The 24,586-nt window shown below is 32.9% G+C and overlaps 1 protein-coding gene across 1 annotated transcript in view; it reads left to right on the top strand.

The window, feature by feature from the left end:
• Window positions 1-24,586, top strand: part of LOC115875371 (neuroligin-1-like) — a gene marked incomplete at its 3' end in the record, with an annotated part of 252,959 nt that overhangs the window by 200,836 nt on the left and 27,537 nt on the right. The window contains exon 9 of the mRNA XM_030890798.1: window positions 19,298-19,449. Coding sequence (XP_030746658.1) covers window positions 19,298-19,449 — 152 coding nt within the window. The remainder of the gene's footprint in view (window positions 1-19,297; window positions 19,450-24,586) is intronic.

Below are 24,586 nucleotides of genomic sequence, written 5' to 3'. Positions count from 1 at the left end.
ACAGACAGGCAGAAAAACTTAACATGCAAATTTCCACAAATAAGACCAAATGCATGACCATTACAAAGGAGCCTCTACGGTGCAAATTGGTAATAAAAAACAAAACTATTGATCAGATAATGTCATTCGAATACCTCGGATGCAAAATTACAAACTCAGGATTCCTGGAAGAAGAAGTAAGGAAACAAGCCAATAAAGCTGCCGCAGTATCAGGACATCTTAAATATCCCATATGGAAAAACAAACATTAACAGAGTACAGAATGTAAGTCAAGAATATACAAAACCTGCATACGACCAGTGATGACATATGGTGCGGAAACCAGAGCTGAAACATCAGTAACAAAGAGAATCTTACGAACTACTGAAATGAAGACCTTAAGAATGATAACTGGATACACATTGAGGGACCGACAGAGAAATGTAAACATAAGAGAAAAGTGCCAAACAAACGACGTTGTCAGATGGATAAGGCAGAGAAGAAGAGAATGGAACCAGCATGTCAATAGAATGGGCCCCGACAGAATGGCCATAATAATTCGCAACAACGTACCCCATGGCAGAAGACCTACTGGACGACCATCTAAAGGTTGGCAAGACAGTTGGCTGTCAACCTCGCAAGAGTTGCTTAGACGAGGAGGAAACCGGAACTAAACAGGCGATACACCTTCTAAAAGAAGAAGAAGAAATTGCAAACACAGGTAATATATTAAATTACCTTACAAGAAAGAAAATCCCGAAAAGGTCCAGTGATTCTCAATTTTTAGCGATTTGACCCTGAAGTAAAATGACGTTAATTTTTTTTGTAAAAACCGTGTGTCAAATGAGAAAAAAATCCAGAGGTGAAAATTATTTAGAAAAGAATGAATAGATTTAAAAATAATATTTATTTTAAAACAAGTCAGTGGCGAACCATTTTTCCCTCCATATGGACGGCACTGGATATGGACGGAAATAAATAAATGTTTTTGTACAGCAAAAAAGACATCTTGATGTATAGAAAACGTGTACCTAGTTTCATCAAGATAACGATAATAATATCAGAGTATTTTTAGAAAATTTTACCACTCAGTATCTCAAAATTTAAGATATTTAGGAGATACATTAATATGAACTTTTTTTTAGAATAAGTCGAAGGGGATTTATACGTTTAAATATTAGCATGACATTAAGGAACACCCAGTATATATCTCGTGAATTAGGCATTCGCCAAGTCGGTAGGCCCCTGAAAATGATCGAGTCCTAACCAAGCCCCGCGGTTCGGATTCCGCGTAAACAAAGTATGCCCCGTCCAGATGAACCTTCGCAGCAAAAAGGAGACGCTAACTTAAAATGCTTTTATTTTTTACTTTACATTTAGAAATCGACATAGAATCAGTGCAAAGGCAAAATTCTCTAGCACTCCATATAATTTTTCTATTTCTCTTTCGCCGTATTTCGCTTCACATTTCTTTCGGCTAATGAAGTGCCTCGAATGGGAGCATTCGAAGACGAAACTCCTTTAAAAAAGGAATAAACCGAAGCCTCTTAGTTCAAAAGAGGAAAAAGGCCAATTTCCTGATAACCTTCCCCACATTTCCTCGGGACGAGCCACTCTCTGGATAGATGGGGAGGAGGTGAGGAAGACGTAAGGGTGAGGGGGAAGGTACCCTTTCGATATGAGAGCTGCTGCTGCATTTTCCGGTCAGGGAGCTCCTGACCTCAATTTGTTAAAGAGGTCACATTTGCGTAGAGTTTTATTCTCTTCTGCGAGACGTGTACCGTCTTGAAAATATATTTTTTTTTTTTGAAGTGAAACTTTTTTACGCGCGCTGAGAGTAAAAATTCAAGGCCTTGACACACGAGCTAGCGAGATGAAAAGTGGTGAGGATCGCACGATCGCTAAAACACCAGAAAACATTTGATTCAAAGCTAAGAAAATCATTCTAATAAACTTGATATACTGTACCTATGTACCAATATCATCTGGTAGTGTTCTATACAGGGTGGTCCGAATTGTATTCCGGAAACTTAGGCAGCATATTCTGCAGATAAAAATAGGTAAAAAATTTCGTATAAATGTATGTCCTAAAATGCTTAGTTTCGGAGATACAGGGTGTAGAAATTTCATTTTTATTTCGATTTTTTCCAAATAATTTCTGAAGTAACGTTAATATTTGGATAAAAATTGGTGTCTGGGAGTTTTTTGACATGAGAAATTTGATTTTGATGTCACTATGACTCATACTTGTAGAGGGCCACGTACATATGTTTTAACTGTTTTGAAGCGTAATAACTTTTTGTCCGTACCTGTATAAAACTATCGAGGGAAAAAATATACATCTCTGTGATTTTTTACGTAAAAAATATCTCTTTGTAAAAATCGCTACGAGCTACTAATCGCTACGAGTTACGATGTTCTCAAGATATTTAGAATGGAATTAGTCAATACAAGCCATTATTAATGAAAAATAAACACGTTAAGTAGATAGTTATTTCACTGAAATAATAAATTTGGGAAATTTTTATTTTTTAAATTAATCATATTTTTTCTGCAAAAAAATGATGATAAAACAGTTTTTGTTGAACTTTTGGTACAAAAACATTTCAAATTTATGATCTCAGTCTAATAACTATTTAGTCAACATGTTTAATTTATGCACTGATAAAAGATATAGCCTTGAACTAAAGTCGTCATCGTTCTTGAAAAAAAAAAATTAGTGGCAAGAGAATTTATTTTAGCGTAAAAGAAAATATTTTGCCTGAAGAAAAACTCTCTTAACTCAAGAAAACTGGTTCTCTTGAAAAATTCGAAAATTTCTCTTGAATCTATTTTCATTCAACCAAGTGCAAGTTACTTTGTTTTAAGATAAAAAGAAAAATACGCTAGGAAGTACTTCATTCAAGAAACATGGTCATTTTTCCAATAGCTAAATACTCTTTTGATGAAAAATAATAACATCACGCAAAGACGATGACGAAGGACGGTATATACAATCAGTCGGCAGTCCGATCAGTCGTACATCATAGTACGCACGGGTTTTGTTGCTTGGAATTTTCCACTTGGAATTTTGCATAATTTGCTTTTTAAACGCATATCGTATAACGAATTAATGATCGTTATTAACATGCATTTGTCATTTTTTACGGACAAATTTTAGGATATATGGATTCTTTAAAGGAGTTTCTGAAAAAATGGAAATTAGAGCATTTATTTGCTATATTTGAAGGTAAGAGACATTTACCTAATGCACCTGTTTAGATAATGCATGTGTGACTATAGATAGAATAAGAATTTAGGTATCGATTTTTTTATGCAAATAATTACAAAAATTTTAGAATTTCAAGTCGTCGTATTAAAAAATTCAAAATGTGACCAAAGCTTATAATTTTAATAATTTATTTGCTTTACTTTGAAATCATCATTTCTTTGTAATTTGTAGAGTGATGAACCACCCCAAAAAATACCAAGGAGTGAAGAAGCAGAAATAACTACTATCGAGGAAAATAATATCACTTTACTTATTACAGACCAGGAAAACCTAAATTTATCAGAAAATAATATACCTCGTAATATGCCTGTATATGATGTATAGACTTCTCTTAGATCAAAATAAATTTTAGTTGAGTCAATACTATTCGCTATTGGTTTAAGAAAAGTGTCTCTTTAATCAAGAAATGTCCCTTTTCAATCAAGAATTTTTGCATGAATCAAAGAGACTATTGTTCTTGTAGCAAGAACTTCTTTGCATATTCATTTTGGGTCAAGAGTGAAATACTTTGGACAGATAGATTCTTCTATTCTCTAAAGTAATTTTTTAAAGCTTATAAAAAGATAGTTAATGCTTTGGGCAAAGAAACGTCGTTCTTGGCCCTATTGAAAAGCGCCAATCTTTTGGGTCAAAGTCATATTCATTTCGACTGAGAGATCCTTTTTTTCAGTGTGTAGTGATGACAGGTATTGATAATTTCGATTCCAAATATCTCGAAAACCATTACTCGTAGCGATTTTTACCAAGAGACCTTTTTTACATAAAAAGACGTCACAGAGGTTTTCTTGCCGTGGTCAAACGACCCCGTTGGCTTACAGTCAAACGACTTGCAACTATATTAGTCAAAAGACTCGCAACCTCCATTTGTCAACTCTGTGACAAAACACAACACTACACAGCCGGCCGGCCTATTAACGACTGACTGACCTGCCGCCTGCCGAGCTAAGCCTCCTCTTACATCACAATTTTACCTGATCACAAATATTTACATCGATTGCCAATGAATCATACTGTTTTCTCTAATCGACTTTCAAATAGAGTGTTTTAGCATTATCAAATAAATAAATAGAGAGTTTCCGAAGGAATGCATAGTGTTTATTAGAATAGTGAATAAATAAAAGCATTATTATGACGAACTTATTTTCCAAGTTTTACACATGTAAATAAAAACAGACCACACGAATTGTTGGTTAGGTTAAAAATTTCTTCTCTTCTTAAATAAATTTTAAGGGGCGTTAACATTATTAGGCATTTGCATAAAAGTGTGTATTCTGAGTGGTATTCCACAAAATTTGCAGGCTATTGAGGAAACAGAAAATGTACAGATTACAGAAATAAATTGAAAATAATATTTATATTAAAACAGCATTATATGTCACTTTTCAAACATGTCTTTCAAATCCTAGTAATAAGTTCCACTTCAAAAATGCGCACACAGTGTACACACAATTTTTTTTAGTTTTTAATTTTATTTTCAGAAAAAATCAACTAGGGCTAAATTATTATTCCCTAAGGTTGGTCCAAATAAATTTTGATTCGGTCCTATTAGAGAGAAACAACTGAAGGTATTGTGGATTTCCCGCAAAAAGGAAAACTTGGAATAATTCAGCAATAAAAATAAAGTGCACCGCCCGGCTCCTATAAAACCATTTGTCTTGATTTGTGAGAGGATATATAGAGAGAATGCAGCTTGCTTTACAATTTCCAGAACTATATAAATTATAAAGATTGTTGTTATATTTTTAACTAACAATTTTACTTCACATACAGTGTGTTTAAAAAACATGTGCCGTCTCTCGTGGGGAGATTCCTCATGTAAAAATAAAACTTTTACATGAGGTTTTCATATAAACATAGGTCCGTTTGTGCTTTTTTTCGAACCTACAGGGGGTTAAAATCTTAATACTTTTCCGATTTATTACAATTTTCTTCCAAGAACTTTCCAAGTGATTCAAAAAATATTTTGAGGGTAAAAGTTACTATAAGTGCTACATATTTTAATTCTAAAAGAGTGTCCATATATTCATCAGGGACGTGCATATGGGTTATCACTGGAATATTTTTCGAGAAAAAAACATGTATGCCACCGACTTTTTTTCTTTTGATAGCAAAATTGTATAGGCCGTTTAATGCCAATTAAAAGTTGTATCTTGATATTTTGTCGATTTCGATCTCATTGATTAGATAAACGCAGTTTTAATAGTCAAACTTAATAAAATTAAATTAAAAATAAAATTATTGATTTTATCTAATTTATTATTCAATATTATTACTGTTGGTTATTACTACTATTAGTCCAGCCTACAACAAATTCATATAAAAAAATAATGGAATTTAAGATATAATTACAACAGACATAATTTTAAAAAGATCCTATAATATGCTGAAATACAAGACAAACGAGGCAAAATACAAGAGACAACTTTTAATCTGCATTAAACGGCTTACAGTATTTATGTAAAAAGAAAAAAAATTCAGTGGCGTACATGCTTCTTTTTAGAAAATATTCCAGTGATAACCCATATGCACGTCCTTGGTGAATATGTCGCATTTATAGTAACTTTTACCATTAAAATTTTATTGGAATCTTACTGGAAAAATTATATTAAATCAAAAAAAAATAAGACTTTAACACCCTGTAGCCACAAAACTAAGCAGAATCGGACCTATGTTGTTATGAAAAAAACCCTGAAATAGACCACACATACAACAGATAGACCATAAAAATTAAAGCATGTTACCCACGAGAAATTAAGATACCCAGAAGAAGACTAAACCTAAGATGTGACATATTTTCTGAAATTTGAATTTTTGACTTTTGGATAGTTTTAAGAGTGATATGCTCCACTGTGCATCGGCGGGAGCAAAATTTATATTGTCAGATTATATTTTTGCGCCACCGCACCTCGTTCCACCTTACATACAAATATCCGTTGAATAAAACATTTTTCCAATTTGGGCCGCGCGGTCTAATCTTTGTTCCATTGGAAAGTTTCCAGCTTAAGACGTTTTTCTCCCCGGGAAAATTGGCTTTAAATTTTTACGGCGGCGCAAATAGTGATTGATCTGCTTCGATGCATTTCCCGATTAGACCCCGTATCACTCTGAACTCAATTTTCACAATGAGTTTATTTTACAAAAAAAAACATCTTTTACGTACATACAATAAGCATACAATAACATATATCTGTATTTTGCGAGAGAGAGAGAGAGAGCATCTTCTTCATGCTGACACTTCAATAAGGTATATTTAATATTCCTGTAATGTTTTTTTTACTAATTTCTAAAACAGACATCTCCGTTTCCCTAAAGGTGCGTCCAGACCTGACAAGACAAGATTAGAAGAGAGAGAGGCAAGAGCGAGACTTCTTCTATCCATTTTTTGAGGCGAGCTTGCCACGAGACAAGAGAGTTGGATCATAGTGAAAGGAACCCAAATACACATTAAATTGTAATTGAATATAACAAACGATGGCCAAATAATAACGCATATAGTAATAAATTTTTGTATCTTTAACACAGTATTTGGTTCGTCGTATTTTACTCATCGTCGCGTCGTGCGTCGGTTTTTTTTCCTTTTGGGTGGTTAGGTTTTAAATAAAGGTATTAGAAAATTAGGTTTTAAATAGGACTTTCGAATACGTTTTTTAGAACATAATATTACATAGAAAAATTATAGGGAAGGTTAAGAAGCATATTTTAAAATTACTGTAGAGTAACAAGGTACTTCAAAAAAGTGTTGCTGATAAACGTATATTTTTTAATGGGAATGTACTATTTTTTCTTTTATTATTAGATTCAACGTACAATTCGGTAACTTTTCTTGCATATGATATTAAACCAAACCAAACCAAAAATGTGAAATTATTTAATTTTAAATAGTCGAAATTCATAAATATATGTTGTACACCCTGTAGCATCTCACACAAATATCTTTACATATATTTTTTTTTCTTCGTCCCTATAAAACTATCCTAACAAATTTTAGTACTCCAACTTCAGAAGCAATAGCATGTCTGACAATTTTTAATAACACTGAAATCTAACATTTGTTTAAACAAATTGAAATATTACAAAAACTATTAGTTTTAGGTATCTAACATTATACATAAAAAAATCATAAAATTTTAAGCAGAATTTTATCACTTCCAGTGTCTCTTTTACTTTTTTTTCCTTCCTGTAGGTTGCCAGTAGAGATTTTTTTACACTCTTCCCAAGATTTATTAATTGATTGTCCCATGTCTTCAATCATTAAAATTCATTTAAATATGTACGATATAAACTATTATCAGAGCTAATATCTCGCAGTCGAGCGAGCCTACCAAAAACACGTCCAGACTGTGCTGTGAGGTTTCTTTGATTGGCCGTCGAAAAACCGAGAGGGGACGGATAGCAACGAGGCTCTGTGGGTTGTCTCGCGAGACCCATCCACACTTAGCGAATTTAGGATGCCTTGCGCTCATCTCGCTCTCTTCTCGTGAGGTCTGGACGCACCTTTAGGTTTTGTACGTAATTCTCTAAACATTCAAACATTCTCTAATTTTCTGTATATTTTCATTTTCTTTACCACTTAACTGGAGAAGAAATTACGCAAACCGTTGAATAATTCCATTACTAATCTTATCTTAACGATTATGGTCTCTATCGAACCAGGCCAAACACTCCTCAATTACAGCTTAGGAAATCCGAATCATTGTAAAGATATATGTTAATAGAATACAGAAGGGAAGCCTTATACGTATTAATTATACAGGATGGTCCGAACTGTATTCCGGAAATTTCGACAGCATATTCTGCATATAAAAATAAGTCAAAAAGTTCGTATAAATGTATGTCCTAATATGCTTAGTTTCGGAGATACAGGGTGTCCTGAAGCCAATATGGACTTATGGTATTCAAAAAAAACTTTGGATATGTACCAAACAAAGCAACCGAAATATTATCCAAAGATTCCAAAACAACGTACTACCAGGTATTGTTGACGCACCGTGGTATATTCGCAAAGCAATCTACGTTAGAAGTGGATGATGTCGACAAAGTTATCAGGAAACATGCCTTAAGACATGAAGAGAGACTCCATCAGCACATCAACCTCGAGGCCAACCAACTCCTCGATAGGGATGGTTTAGTTAGAAGACTGAAAAGAACAAAACCCTTTGAAGTAGTATAGTGAAAAGTGTTACTACAGCCCAGTGCATTCTAACTTAGTGATCCAAAAGAACTGACAAATTAAGTCAAACACAAATAGCTTATTAGTTAAATTTTACTAGATTGCTATACTAAATTGCCAAAGGGTGATTAAAAACTCACCTTTCAGTATCACAAAAAGGACAATCTCGAAAAAAAAGATGTATCTCGACAACGTGATGGAAGAAAACAGAAAGTAGGTGTTTCGGAAAGAGGGTCCTTTTGAAATGGAAATGCCTGTCGATCGAGATATGGGATTCTGGCGACGAATTGCTGCGGCCAACCGAGGCGAGAGTGTACCGGAAAAAGGCAGCGTCGCGAATGATTTGCCGTTTTCAAAATATATTTCGACCTAGTTGTATTGAAGATGCGAGATAAAGGAATGAAAAGAAACTTTATATCAAAGTGTATGAAAAAAAGACGTTTTTCTACAAACGTCAAAAAATGACAAGGTTGGCGAATTGATAATAGCAATGTGCGAAGTGATATTTTTTTTCATTTTCCTACGTAACCATGACACGGTGCGCGAAGTAATGCTCGAAATGCCTATTTCGCACACTGCATGTAAATTATATGGGATATTGGAATTTTGATTTTTGGAGAATGAAGAATTAAATCATAACTAATTACCTATTTATTTCGAAATACTCAAGAATAAACAAATAAAAAAATATCAAACTTAACACTAATGCATATTCTAGTTATTATTTACAATATTAACATTAAAAGTACAACCAGTACACGAACCAATATTTAATCCCAAACTAGATAGTTCTGATTTTGCTTGAGATATGGGGGTTTTGGCACTTGAGACACTATCCAATTTTGATGTAGAGGTACTTGATCCCGGTATTTGACACTCTAAAATTTTATTTGATATTTGAATTTTATTGTTGATAGAATCCTCGACGTCTCCCTCGGCCACTGTCGAAGATTGCCATCCTCCGTGGCGCTTCAAACTAAATATAATCACCCACTGCATTAGCAAGGAGTGTGGCTGAAGTTATCCGGAAACAATGCCCTGTGTAGGACTCATAATCTGGCAGCTTCAAGTGTTTTGCTATCATGCTAGGCATCTTATCAATAGAATTTATGCCGACCACTTGGTTAACACATCTTTTATTTTGATATTTTAAAAAGAATCTGCGACTGGTAGCATTTCTTGGACGAAGAGCTGCGTATTTTCGGTAAATCTCAATATAATTCAAATTTGGCACTGTAAAGACTCGGTCTATGTTTGTTTTTGTATCGGATACTTTAACAATCAAAATTGAATCTTCATCTTCTATGTTATCGACCGCCATTTTAGTAAATTCCTCACGGTGCACAGTGTTTTGAAGTATAGGGGAAAGTGGACAAAAATGGAAAACTCGATTTTCACCGCCAGAAAATGTATTTACTTACATTATTAATAAAAGATAACATAATATTTTATATTTTAAAATAATTTTTATGATATAAAAATAAACTAAAAATATTTTTGGCAAAAAAAATAATTATAATTTTTATAAATATGGAAAAAATATCCTGCAGCCCAAAGGATAATTATTTCTTATTATTAGTAAATAACAAATTAAAAACAAAACGTTCTCTAACCGAGTGTGAGTATTACATATCAAAGTAAAACCTCTGACGCGGGGTAGGGGACAAAAAACTCACAATCTTTTAAGATGTTTATTTAAATTTAATTTGCGTGTCAAAAAAAGAAGGGGGGTGACATGTTTCGGGACTTAACAATTCCCATCTTTAGGCCCAAGAAAGCTAAAATAATTACAATCAGAATAATATACAAATTCCAATAGTCATACAGAGGTCAAAAAATATAAAATACAATCACAAAACAAATTAAAAGGTTAAACAATTTTTTTTCGAAAAAGGTTAAAAAGTTATTTCTATCAAAATTATTCAATCACAGATAACATCATGGTAAGCTCAGTTTGAAAATTAAAACAATTAAATTAAAATCATAAAGGGCAATAATTTAAGTTGAACAAAAAACGTAAAAACTTCAAGAACTTTTTCACCTGGAAACGACTTTCTTCTTGTAAAAACGAATCAACTTCTTCAGAACAATCTTCTAAATGTAAACATAACTTAATTTTTTCACAAATTTTTGCCACTACTTTCTACTTTTTTGCCACTTTTTTGCCACTTTTTGGCATTATTGTTCAAAATATCTTTTATTTTAAGTACTGGACATTCTCCTAAAAAAATCGAAAACTTAAAATATCGCAGTTTTCCGCAGAAACTGAAATAATAGTTTTAAAGTACAATACTTGGGACAACATTACACGAAAAATCTCGTCTACCATTTTATACCATTTTTTTAAAACCTTAAATAAAATTACCCACTAATTTTCATTCAGACTTGATTTCACTTTTTGTAATGGCCATGTATATAAAAGCAATGATCGAATTTAACAACAACTAATATGGAAAAAGAATGTACTTACTATAAGTGATTTTACTCCATTTTGTGCAGCTAAGAAATATTCTTTTCGTATACACAATATTCACCCCAATTTAATTGAAAAATGCGGTCACTTAACACACTTCCACTATAATAAAAATACTGATATTCAATTTTTGGTACTTGCATTGCTGCTCATGTATCAATTTTTTTCATATATTTTTTGGTGATTATAGGCCTTCCTAAGGCGATAAATAATAATAATTGTATAAATGCGAAACAGGTTTTATCTTGTTTTTGTCTAAAGAGCGCTACACTGTGCGGCGGCAAGCACCAGAAATACCAAGTATTAAAACGACATAAGAGGAAATCGATGACGATGTTCAGTAATAAAAAAAACATACATTCCAAGCTCACGCATTTTTTTCGAAGCAATAATATAATAATAATATTTTTTAGGGATATCACCATTTTAATGTTTGTAGAAAAAATGTTGTTTGCAACTCGTGCGCGAACTACACACACCGGAAAAATCTTATTAAAGTTAAAAATAAATGTTTTGAATAAACAACCACATATTTGTAGGCCGATTCTTTCTACTTCGATTAAAACGAAGTAGTCACACTAGTTATTTCTAAATTTGGGATATTTGCAGAAGTGTTTGTGCATTTTTTGTCAACTGTATAAAAAGCACCTAGCATCAATTGTTCGAATTTAAATTGTACTGGCTATGTTTTTATGATAACTGGCCAGAATTCATTCAAATAACTCTGTTTAGTATTAAACGGCATTATGGAGCGTAGACATCTTAACAGAGACGAAATGCTAATCGCCATGGGCATGCTCGGGCCATGGGTATGCTCGAAGCTGGAATGCGTCAAATCGACGTAGCTAGAGCATTAAAAACGCAAAGTGTAATATAGCGATTAAGTGCACGCTACCGTGAAAGTGGTGATGTTGCTGAAAGGTACACAGGGCGACATCGCATTACTACCCTCCAGCAAGATTATTTTTTACAATTAAATGCTCGACGCCGACCGACTCTTACAGCACCAGAGCTTAGTTTAATTCTCCAGGAAACACATAATGTAACCGTTAGTCCTGACACTGTTCGCAATAGATTACGAGAGGTCAACTTAAGAAGCAGACGCCCCTGGAGAGCTCAACCCTTAACGAGAGAAAATCTAGAGGTACGATATTTGTGGGCTCAAGATCATGTTCAGTGGTCGAATGAACAATGGGCCAATGTTCTCTTCACGGATGAGTTACGCTTTGGAATTTATCCGGATTCGAGAAGGCTTAGGGTATGGAGAGAACCGGGAAATCTTATTCGGTTGGATCATGTTCAGGAAGTGCACCCTTATCAAGGTGGAACAGTTATGGTCTGGAAAGGAGTCCAGTTAGGCCGAAAAACCGATCTCGTTTTTCTTGAAAGGTTTCTAACAGGAATCACATATCGTGATTTAATTCTTGAGTCTGTCGTGTTACTATATGCCAATGATTTTGACAATGACAATGCACGGCCTTATACAGCCAGAGTGGTAAGTGAGTTTATCAATGCTCATTAATTAAACATCTTACCCTGGCCGGCACAATCTCCTGACCTCAGCCCCATCGAGCACGTATGGGACGCGGTCCAAAGAAGAATTTTGAGAATGGACATGCCTCGTGAAACTCGTAGGGATCTGGTTCGGGCCGTGAATGCAGCGTGGCAGGCTGTACCTCAAGAAGAGATCGACAACCTGATCAGGAGCATGGAGAGACGATGTAGGGCTATAATGAACAGTAGAGGAGGCTATACCCTTTATTAAGTAAAAATGGTTTTATCTTTTTTTTTTAATTCACAGTTTAGAATAAAAAAAATGTGTGTATTTTTTTGAGTTCAATAAAAATCAAGGTAAATTTGAAAAATTCGGTAAATTTCGCAGTTTTATTTCCAATACGTCCTGTAAACTATTTGTTTATTTGAATTTTATTATATCGTAGAAATGCAAATAATAAAATTACTGACGATGGCTGGATAAAATTGTAATATCCCTAGACTTCTCCGGTGTGTGTACTTTGGTGATCTCGAAATTCAAGTATCAATCACCAACGTAGCACTTCGCGCACTAGATACAAAAATAACTATTTTAACACAACGTAGGTTTCTTTATTTCATTTAAATTGTTTGTTATACTGATGGGCAAAATATATTTCTTTATTTTTCTCTGTAGTAGGTATCAGACAGTGAAGATAGGTACACTATTTCTGTATACCTTGTATAAAATAAAGTTTTCTTTTAAAATTACAATTGAAAACCCAATAAATATACTCCACAGTATCTCCGAGATCCGTGCTATTTGTCCGATACATCTTGCGGTGAATTTATTGCTTATATTTCCGATAGCGTGACGCGAACAGAGAGGCTAAAGTGAAGAAACCCGGATATTTATCTCCCAACCCTTCTCTGTTTCTGTCTTCTCTCTTCATTTTCGTCGATATCTTGGAATTTTTTCAAGTCACGTTCAGCAATTAACAGAAACGTGTCGAATTCTGGTTGCTTGCTGACCCCAATAACGAGTCGCTTTAATAGAGAGATCATCTTGATGAAATAGATCGATGCAGCAGGTGTATACAGGGCGAGTCAATGATAGAGTAACTATTAAAAATAAGTATTTGACATACTTAATAAAAGTTGAAGAGTTTTATAAAATCTATCATAAAAAATGATAATATATAGAGTGTGTCATTTAAAAAATTCGAGATTTTTTAATTTTAAAGTTGTTTAAGTTGAAATTCATAAATATTTTGAACAACCTGCAGGCATCTTACTAAAATATCTTTACATATATCTTTTTCTTCATCTCTATAAAACTCTCCTACCAAATTTTAGTAGTCCACCTTCAGAAACAATGGTATCACTGACACTTTTTTACCAGAATGAAATCTAACATTTGTTTAAACAAATTGAAATATTACAAAAACTATTAATTTTAGGTACATAAAATTATATATAAAAAAATTATAGAATTTTACGCAGCATCTAAAAATAAAGTAAAAAATAGGGTGTTATATTTAAAAAAAACCTTGTTTTATCCGCCACACTTTTTTGCAGCACTCTGTATAGTCTATGACTATTTTAATATGTGTACCTTAACCTTCTCTATAACTTTTATATTTTTTTGTAAACCTCGAAAGAAATTAATTATATCATGGACTATTGATCTTTCCACTGCTCTTTGCGTAATTCTGATTTTACTTACCTACTGTTTTCTTGGTTAATGTCAGGGTCTCCGCACCATGCGTTTGGTTTGTTTTATTGTTTCTTCTATTAAGCTATACCGGGTGCGTCTCAAAAGTGGCTCACCCCCCATAACTTTTTTATTTTTTCAGATAAAAAAACAATATTTGGTATGTTAGTATATGACAAAAAGTAGGATTGATTGACGTATTCAATTGTTTTTGGTCACTTCCTGTTTCACCGGAAATGACTACAACTTTTGATTTTTAAATAGCACCCTCGGTATTTTTTTACGTTATTCGATAGAAAATAACACTCTGAATAGAATGACATATCATATGTCAACTTTTTACATTTTTGCATATGGTTTATTTGAAATTATACTATACTTGCTGTTTGTAACGAAAATTTGACTCGAAATACCAAGTGTGTGGTATCAAATTATTCGTAAAAAATGCTTTTTTCAAATATGCTGGTAAGCTACCCTCGTTCCATTTGAAAAAATTGAGATATGATCAAAAATACGATTTGATAATTTTCTAACTGGCCAGGACGAGACACTAAAAACATTAGACGGTCCAATCTATTTTTCCAAGGCTCCTTGATTAAGAATTTGTGTTTTTAACATAGCTATGGAACTCTAGATTGAAATTTAAAATACGATTTTTTTTTTAAATACGATTTCAAAAGTTGACATATGATAATTCATTCTATTTAGAATGTCATTTTCTATCGAATAAAGTAAAAAAATACCTAGGGTGCCATTTAAAAATCAAAAGTTGTAGTCATTTCCGGTGAAACAGGAAGTGACCAAAAACACTTGAATACGTCAATCAATCCTAATTTATGTCATATACTAGCATACCAAATCTCGTTTTTTTTATCTGAAAAAATAAAAAAGTTATAGGGGGTGATATACACTTTTGAGACGCACCCGGTATAATAGAAACCATCCTTCCACTAAAAATTCGATACTCCAAAAAGACATCGAAACAAAAATGGGTTTCCCAAAAAAATCCCCCATTTTATTTTGCATTCAGAAACCTTTACTCCTGCAGCCTTCGAAACACGCCTAAAAAATCTATTTCGCCCACAATATTTCCCAGCGATGCATTTTTCATATTTCTTCGGGCGAGAAAAGTCTCTCTCGGCTTGCTCGCTGAAATATTCCGCTTTTTCGAATTTTCCACGGAAAATTGATATGCGTTATTACTTACGCGCACGTAAGGAAACGCGGAGAAATTTATTTCGGGCGACGAAAGAATACGGGAAAAGTTTCTTGGGCCGGAAGTCCGGTCTCGTCAACTGGAATAACCCCGAGAGTTTGCTGGTGGAGGTATTTAAAAGTTCTAAGGCTTTTTAAGATATTCTCTGATATAATTTATGTGTATATATATTATTTATAACATTAGGCGTATGTTACGACTGGTGTTATTATAAATCTGATATTCAGGGTGGTCGAACTGTATTTTGGAAACTTTGGCAGCATTTTCTGCAGATAAAAATAAGTAAAAAAAGTATGCTTAGTTTCGGAGATAGGGGTGTAAAAGTTTCATTTTATTTCGATTTTTTCCAAATAATTTCTGAACTAAAATAGATATTTGGATGAAAATTGGCGTCTGGGAGTTTTTTGACTTGAGAAATTTGATTTTGATGTCAATATGACTCCAATTTGTAGGGGGCGCCACCTACATGTTGTTTAACTGTTATGAAGAGCAATAACTTTTTGTCCGTACTTGTATAAAACTACTGAGTGAAAAAATATACATTTCCGTTGCTTTTTACGTAAAAAATGTTTATTGGTAAAAATGGCTACGAGCAACCGTTCTCAAGATATTTAGAATGAAAATAGTCAATACAAATGTCATTATTGACACAAAATAAACACGTTGAGTAGATAGTTATTTGACTGAAGTTTATTAAATTAAATTAATTATTAAAATATTTTTTTAAATTAATCATAATTTTTTCTGTGAAAAAAATATGATAAAGCAGTTTCTGTTGAACTTTTGGCACAAAAACATTTAAAATTTATGATATCAGTCTAATAACTATTTAGTCAACATGTTTAATTTGCGTCAATGATGATAGGTCTAGATAATTTCGATTCCAAATATCTCGAAAACCATTACCCCTAGCAATTTTTACCAAGAGACCTTTTTTACCTCAAAAACATCGTAAATGTGTAATATTTTTTTACCAGTAGTTTTATACAGGTACGGACGAAAAATTATTACCTTTCAAACCAGTTAAAAATATGTAGGTGGCGCCCTCTACATGTAGCAGTCAAATCAAAATCAAAGTTCTCATGTCAAAAAACTTCCAGACACCAATTTTCATCCAAATATTGACGTTACTTCAGAAATTATTTAGAAAAAACAAAATAAAAATAAAACTTCTACACCCTGTATCTCAGAATCTAAGCATTATAAGACATACATTTATACGATTTTTTTACTTACTTTTATCTGCAGAATATGGTGAAGTTTCCGAAATACAGTTCGGACCACCCTGTATAAAGAATTTATTAGTGGTTTCCAAAACGAAACATGAGACAGATAGCAGTATATTTTTAATAATTCTTTAGTTTCTTTTATTATCAACCATGGCGTATTAATAATTGTGATATTTTAAGGATCCTTTATTAAATCTTATGAGGTAAACCATATCACATCATTTATAAATATACAGGATGTTTCATTTAAGGAAACATAACTTTATTCCATATCTTTAAAAATATACCTTTTGTAGAATAACAGACTACGCTACTGTATTCTACATATAAAGTTCTACAATAAACAGTTTTCACATTCTCGATAGCTTCAACAATAACAGAAATATAGGGAGTGTCCCAAATTGCAAAATATTTAAAAGGACCCTGTAGCTCAGACACGAAGAGGGCTATGAAAATTTTGTTTACAACATCTTCCGTTTGACAAAAAAGTGGGACAGATTTGTGTAAACCGCACTATTCTATCTTCACTAATAACGGACCATATTTTTTTGGTTATGATTTTAATCAAAATGGGACACTCTGTGCATTCATACAAAATACAACAATGTTAAAAAACTTAATGTAGTATAAAAATAAACATAAAAGTTGCTCGATCAATTTAAAAAAAATCATACTTTTATATTTAATAATTCACAAACTAAATTGCAATACGTTTTTATTTGATTAAAATTGAACTAATCGGTGGTCGAGCTGTTCCAATAGAAACGAACTTATGCACAAAACCGTCGAAATATTTTATATAATGGCGGAACAATATTCAATATTGGCAAAATTTACCGATAAACAAATATGCGTGCGTTTTACATTTACGCGAGATTTAAAAATTCGACATGCAAGCGGCAATTCAAAATTTTGCATTATTCAATAATAAATTGCAGTACAATAAAATATTATTTTTCAAAGAAATGAAAACGTTTTTAAATTACTGTAAGTTAATTTTTATAAAACTGTGTATTTTTTTCATTAGAAAATTTGGAATAAAACTTTATTCAAAATAAATGTTGCAGTTTACTTAATTTTATTTATCTATAATCAATCATACAGCTTAAACTTTGAATAAAAAGATTAATGAACAAGAAGTATAGTGCCATCCATGCATACTTGTATTAGAAACGGAATCTATATCACGAACATCCATTTTTGACAGTTATGTTTGACGTTTTAATTGACATGTGTGCTTTGTACAGCTATTAAATGCACCTTTCACAAGAATCCTCCGCGCGGATTATCGTGTGTACTTTTATGGTCTGAGGGAGTAATTTTACATGTGCTGTCAACAGAGTTGGGTAACGACGCGTAGAAAATGAATTTTCTACGTGTATGTAGCAAAGTGCGTAGAAAATGTGGAATATGTAGAATATTAAATCTGAGAACAGGTAAAAAATTAATTTTGTATATTTAAAGCCGTTTTTTTCACTTTAGAGGTTTCTTCGTTTTCTGGGGGGCGTTAAAACTGAGTGCCCGCGTTGTCTCCCTATTCTGTGACGGTACTCATTCTCTGAAGATAAGGGACAGTAATCGATCTAAAGACTATTAGAATATTTTTTTCTATTTAATTTGAAGACCGTACAGAAAAGTCTGTTTATTTTTTCTTTCAAAGTTTTCGTTGTTTCTTTTTGTAATTTTACCATAGAAAGCCTGTGGTTTCATTCTATATACATATAGTAATAATTATTGTAGTTTGTAGTTCTTACTTTCATTAAGTTAGATGTTATTTTTTTGTTTTCTGTTTGAGTCTTATTAAAGTTAACAGAATTACATAGAATTATTCTGCAAACTTTGGTCTTCTATTGAAAACTTTTAAGATATCTCTAAACTTCGACTATAGTGTGTAACAAATCAAAAAAGATTTCGACAGACGACATCCAGAAAATGACAGAAAATGCCTGTGAATTATAATGACACAACAGTCACTGTCACGCTTCCTCCCGTTGTACATATCAATATAAAATAATATGGAAGTTCATAGTTAAACTTTTTTGGCACACTATATACTGTTCATTTGTTAAATAATAAATAACAATTAGAGATATCGTTATTACTTTATTTCTTGTACTAATCGTTGTCATTGAAGTATTTGAAATAAATATATACTCAAACAAAGCTTAGAAAATACAAAACTAATATTCTACGTCTGGACATAAAAAAATGCAGAAAATTAGTTGGTGTAGAAAATATAATATGTTCTACCTACCCAACCCTGGCTGTCAATCTACGTGAAACGACGTTTTTAATCATATATAATCATATAGAGGTCCATCAAAGCAAGCAGTTGGATGGTCGAAATATAATCCGAACGGATTATCCACTTCCATATGAAAATATTCATATAACCTCATGGTACTTGTTTAACCAACGCTCCATGTGAAACAGTACTTAGAGTTTTCATTTTTATCATTATTTGAAGCAGTGAACTTTCTGGAGACTCTGGCCAAGTTAATATACCTGTGGGTTAATATAACTGTAAGTTCCCGAAAGTACACTTGAAGATCTACACTGCCTGGTATCTGAGTGTATTTTGAAAACATTCTTTAGTTTGTTAAGCATTAAAATCTTATTAAAATTTTTCTGATTTCTAAGTTTAGTGTACCTACAAAACATAATTATTACTTTCTGTAAAAGGGGCTTTCATGTAAAATTAGTAAAATGGTGCTTATCATGTTTTTTCCTGGACCCTTCAAATGTAATTAACTGTTTATTATTTTGTTTCAGAGAGGTGGCAGTGTGAGGGGAGAGGATTTGCCTTACATTCTGGGACTTCCCCTCATCGGTGGAGGTCCATTCTTTCCTCACAACTACAGTCACAGTGATATAGTAGTGTCAAAGACTTTAATACAGTACATTAGTAATTTCATAACAAAAGGGTAAGTCAAAATATATTTATTTTTTACTTGTGAAGATTACCGGGACTTCATATGAATATGAAACCAACAATACACCGAATCCTATTGATTTGTTGAATTTAATTGTCTTAATTGAAACATTTGAGGAAATTAATAAAGCTCATTTTTGAAAATTAATCTCAATGAACAAAAAAAAATAAAAATACTGAAAAAAGAAATTTGTATCATGATATTACAAGTTATGATAAAACAGTTCTTGTGGTTTGAACGTCACACCAAGCTACACATTATTAAATACTAAATTGTTTTAAACCACCAGAAATAATATAATATCCAAACAGATCCAAGAGAAATTTTAATTTTAGCAATATTCATACTAAATTTAACTGTTTTAATTAAACCGTTCTAGGAAATTCTCTTTAACCGTGTCCCACTATCTACAATTCTCTTTCACCCAGTCCTTCTTTAACATTGCTGCGTATGTGTACAGGGTGTCCCACTAAGAATAGCTCTCGGCTGTATCTCGGAAAATATTAGTCGTAGGGCTTGCGGAAAAAATATTTAGAATTAAAGAGACTATGAGAAATTGCTGGAAATGATTTTTAAATTTGTAGAACCACCGCTAGAGGGCGTAATAATAGAAAATAAAAAAATTGAATTTTTAAGAAATTTAGCCTAGATACAATGTACTATAAATAATAGCTTCGTAATCTACGGTAAATTTAGAATCTTTTTTGTTAGAACTATTTACCTCTGCTAAAATAAAGTGGTGGGGGAAGGTTAGATCTGTTTTTATTTAAATGTTAATAAATACGGATTAGATGATCGGAATCCAACAAATGAGAGCTCGTTTAAAAGAGCATTTCTTACTCTATATTATACCATATAAACAATAAAAATAAGCTTTTGAAAGCAATAACTTTGAGTTGAAAAAAGATATCAAGATGCGGTTTTTGCTGACTTGTTAAGCTTTTATTACTCTTTACTATCAGCTAAAATTACATATACTATCGCGTTTAATTTAAAAAAAAAACGCGCAATGTTTGTTAAATTGTAAGACAACGCCCCCTAGCGTCTACGTTCAAAAGCTTATTATTATTGTTTATATGGTACAATATAGAGTAAGAAGCTCTCTTTTCAACAAGCCCTCGCTTGTGGGATTCCGATCATCCAGTCCGGAGTTTTAAAAATTTAAATAAAAACAGATCTAACCTCTCCCCACCACTTTATTTTGGCAGATAGGGGAAAATAGTTCTAACAAAAAATATTCAAAATTTACTGAAGATTATGAAGCTATTACTTATAGTACACCTTATCTAGGCAAAATTATGTAAAAACTCCATTTTCTTATTTTTTGTTGCAGTTACGCCCCCTAGCGGTTGTTCTAGAAACTTGAAAATAATTTCTAGCAATTTTTCATAGTCTCTTTAATTATAAATCTTTTTTTCCGCAGGCCCTACGGCTAATACTTTTCGAGATACAGCCGAGAGCTATTCTTAGTGGGAAACCCGGTACAGTAAAAGAACTTAATAAGAAAAAAATTACTAGCAACGACAATTTTGGGACGACCGGTATCCATCGATGCGACTATATTGTTTACTTGCCAAGGATTTAAACAATTTTTGTGCCGGCGTACTTGTTGAAATTGACACGTCGCGTGTGCGCCACACTTGCCGATGTTGTTTACAAAGTGGGGACTGGTGGGGACACTTGCCAAGTACGCAAATATTGGCGTACTTGCCAAGTAGACGAGTCGTGAAAGTGCGCCTAAGAAGTGATTAAAAAAGAAACGTGTCTCATATATTTCTAAGTTATGATATCAAAATTATGATCAATGTCACATCGGGCTACACATTACTAAAACACTAAATTATTTTAATTCTCCAGAACTAATATAATACACAAGCAAATCAGAGGAAAATTTTAATTTAGCAATATTCATACTAAATTTAACTGTCTTAATTAAACCGTCCCAGGAAATTCTCTTCAACCGTGTCCCACTATCTGTAATTCTCTTTCACCCAGTCCTTCTTTACAGTTGCCGCGTATGTGTATATGTCCTATCTCGCTCTGTCTCTGAGTCTATTTTCCGGCGGTATTTCAGCAGACGACTGGGCCTGATATAAATGGTTATTTTGCACAGGACCTGGAAGGATATTAAATAAAAGAAAATCCTTACTGTTTCGAACAATGGCTTTGTCGAGATTATACTTCTTTCTTTGGATTTGAAGATATTTCTTAATATATATTTTTGGTTAGAAAAGGAATGATTTTGACAGACTGGAAAATTGGCGGAAAAGACAATATAATTTTTAATTAAAATGACAGACTACAACTGATGCCGTCATGGTCAGGTTGAAAGATACTGGTTTAAAAAAATCGAATTAAAAAACTGTTTTATATTTTGTTTAAGTCCTATATCATATAATGATACTTACGTGGATAAGTAAAACACTATGGAAACTGTCGCAAACATATCAACGATTTCCATTTATCTTCTTTTTTTGTTGCACACGCAGTGCTTCTACTCTATCTATCCTTGTCGAGGACCTATCGTCCACGCGCCAAATTTAAACATTAATTTTAAAAATTTAATTTGTAAAATGCATATATTTGAACAATAAATTGTTTACTGTCACAAAAATTAAATTATATAAAAAAATCATTAAGCCACTCCGTAAGAATTTCAATATTCTTAGGAAATCTAAACAGAAAGTGTGCACGCGGTTTAATGTAAATAAAAGATCAACTGAATACTTTACTTGCCTATGAAAAAATAATTCGGGAACTATATTAGAACTTCCACACACCAAACACTTTATAGTCATTTTTACGAGTATTTAGAAAGTCCAACGAAAAAAAAAAAGAAATATAATTGCACAAACTTAAAATCAACTTCTCATTGAACACACTTGTATCCTTGGCTATATAAAAGCGGTCCATAAAAGAGTAATTAATACAGTTTTTAAAATAAAAAACGCAAAAACTAGCGTCGTTACACAATGAAAATAAGATCAAAGAATATACCAAGAATAAGATTATGACATATAAGTAAGACAAGATTATCAGAATATAATGACAAAGAAAAGATGGAAATATTACAATTATAGGTTTATAAATAAACGACTAATTAGGAAATTACTTCAAAAAAGAACTTTAAATTCGATTTGCTCAAAACTACGGTTTCTGAATTAATGTAGTTTTTGCTTCTGGGGTACAGATTTGAAAAGTCTACATATAGATTTGACAAAAACCTGTTTATTAATTTGAAAGTATCAAGGTATTAATACAAAAAACTCTTTTACCTCTCAAGAAACAATTTAACATATTTAACAGAGCCACTTAATAAGGTTAAAAAAGCTTGGCAAAAATTAGAAGTGACGGCAATAAGCTTAGTGTATTTAACAAACGAATTCAATTAATTTTAAAGCCATGCGTCTCATAGAACAACGACCTCATCGTTCTTTTTAATCTTTTTCGGTCTGTTTTTTATCCCTCTTGTTTTCTCTATCTTCTTCTGTTCTAATCAATTTCCAAAACCTTAGCCGCTGTTTCCATCAAACCAGTAGCGTCCTATTCACTATGAACAATGGAGATTGTATCTATTAAAGTAATGAAAAGTAAATGTTGAGGTCACCTTTACTTTTTGATGCTAAGGCTAATCTTGACGGGGCCTACTTTGTTTACACGGAATCCGAACCGCGGTCCTCTGCCATGTCATTGTCAATGGTGTTCACCTATCTATTCACCTGTATCGTCTAACGTCGCTTAACTTCGGTGATCTAACGGGAACCTTAAATAACTTAACCTTTTATTTTTAAGTTAACATAGCTGGATGGTAGCCTTTTTAATAGTCAATATATGAAATTTGGTGCTAGATATAATTCTAGTACCAGTTTTGACTCCACCTATCATCAGAGTTGACTATTGGACAGACTAAATCGCAAGTCAAAAAAGCACAAAAACAGCACTCATTTGAAAGAGAATTTAACAAACCTCAAAGAGCTATGACCCTAATATAAGTACCGTATGATCAAAAAGAAAAACGGGGTTTAAGCACTAAAGTTTGATTTTTATGCATCCGTTGTTCAGGTTAGGCGACGATACGATGATACGATATTAATTTTATTGGTTGAGTTTAACGAGTTTTAAGACTTCGATTGGTTAATTTTTTTTAATCAAACACAGTTTTTAAATTTACTGCATTTTCATGCCTCCGTTCATCGGATATACGATTTGCTTGTGATTGATGTTATTTTATATTTTCATTTCCATAACAATTTTGCTGTTTTACTTATAATCTAAGAGCTAGCAATATCTTCGAGAAATAATTTTAAGAAAGCTGTTTTTAATATATCTTTTGCTATGCTCTCCTGAACACAGTGCGGACCGTCTGGCTGCCGGTAGACGTTGCGTTCACTACTGCGCATATCTGTATTTAACATCTGTTCACTACTGCGAATCACAAATTTGCCCTGTATTTCAGGAACCAAGAAGGCTAGGACGAACCTATGTGTAGCATATTTAGTTTCATAAAAAAATAGCAAAGTAATGTGAAAATCGCATCATTGTATCTCTACTCATACACGAAAAATCTCATAAAACACACAAAAAATGGGATACCCTGTACAGATGTGATATGCAATAGTGAACCGTAGTCTACCGGCAGCCCGACGGCCCGCACTTTGGTCAGAGAAGCATAGGAGAGCATAGCAAAAGGTATATTAAAGAACCAGCTTTCTTAAAATTCTCGTTTTCTCGATAGTGCTTGCTCTTGTACTATTATATTTTTATTAAGGTTACATTATAATATAGCTCCCGTATATAGCGTTTAACGTCCTGGGAGTAGCAAGGTACAGCTTGCCATACTAGAGCCGTTCGGCATACAAGAAAGGTAATGTGGCTAGCACTACGCTTCAACCGCCTATTATTACCACAGGATTGTGAATCCAAAGTACTCATTTAAGGCTGAGTCGACCAAACTATTTTTATTTTAATAAAAATAATCGGCTGATGAACTGCCGGGTGTGGGCTTCGAACCCACTACCTTGAGATTGGTAGACGAGAGCCTGTACCTCTACGCCACCGGGCACCTCCTAAGGTTGTAGGGTTGTAAGGTTGGATTAAATTTGTCAAAAAAGTGTCAGAACGTCCGTAC

This window comes from Sitophilus oryzae, unplaced genomic scaffold, assembly GCF_002938485.1.
Source record: "Sitophilus oryzae breed Bouriz unplaced genomic scaffold, Soryzae_2.0 scaffold_1384_pilon_pilon, whole genome shotgun sequence".
Taxonomy (NCBI): Eukaryota; Metazoa; Arthropoda; class Insecta; order Coleoptera; family Curculionidae; genus Sitophilus; species Sitophilus oryzae.
The sequence above is the reverse complement of the archived record's forward strand: the minus strand, read 5'-3'. Positions and strand labels throughout refer to the sequence as shown.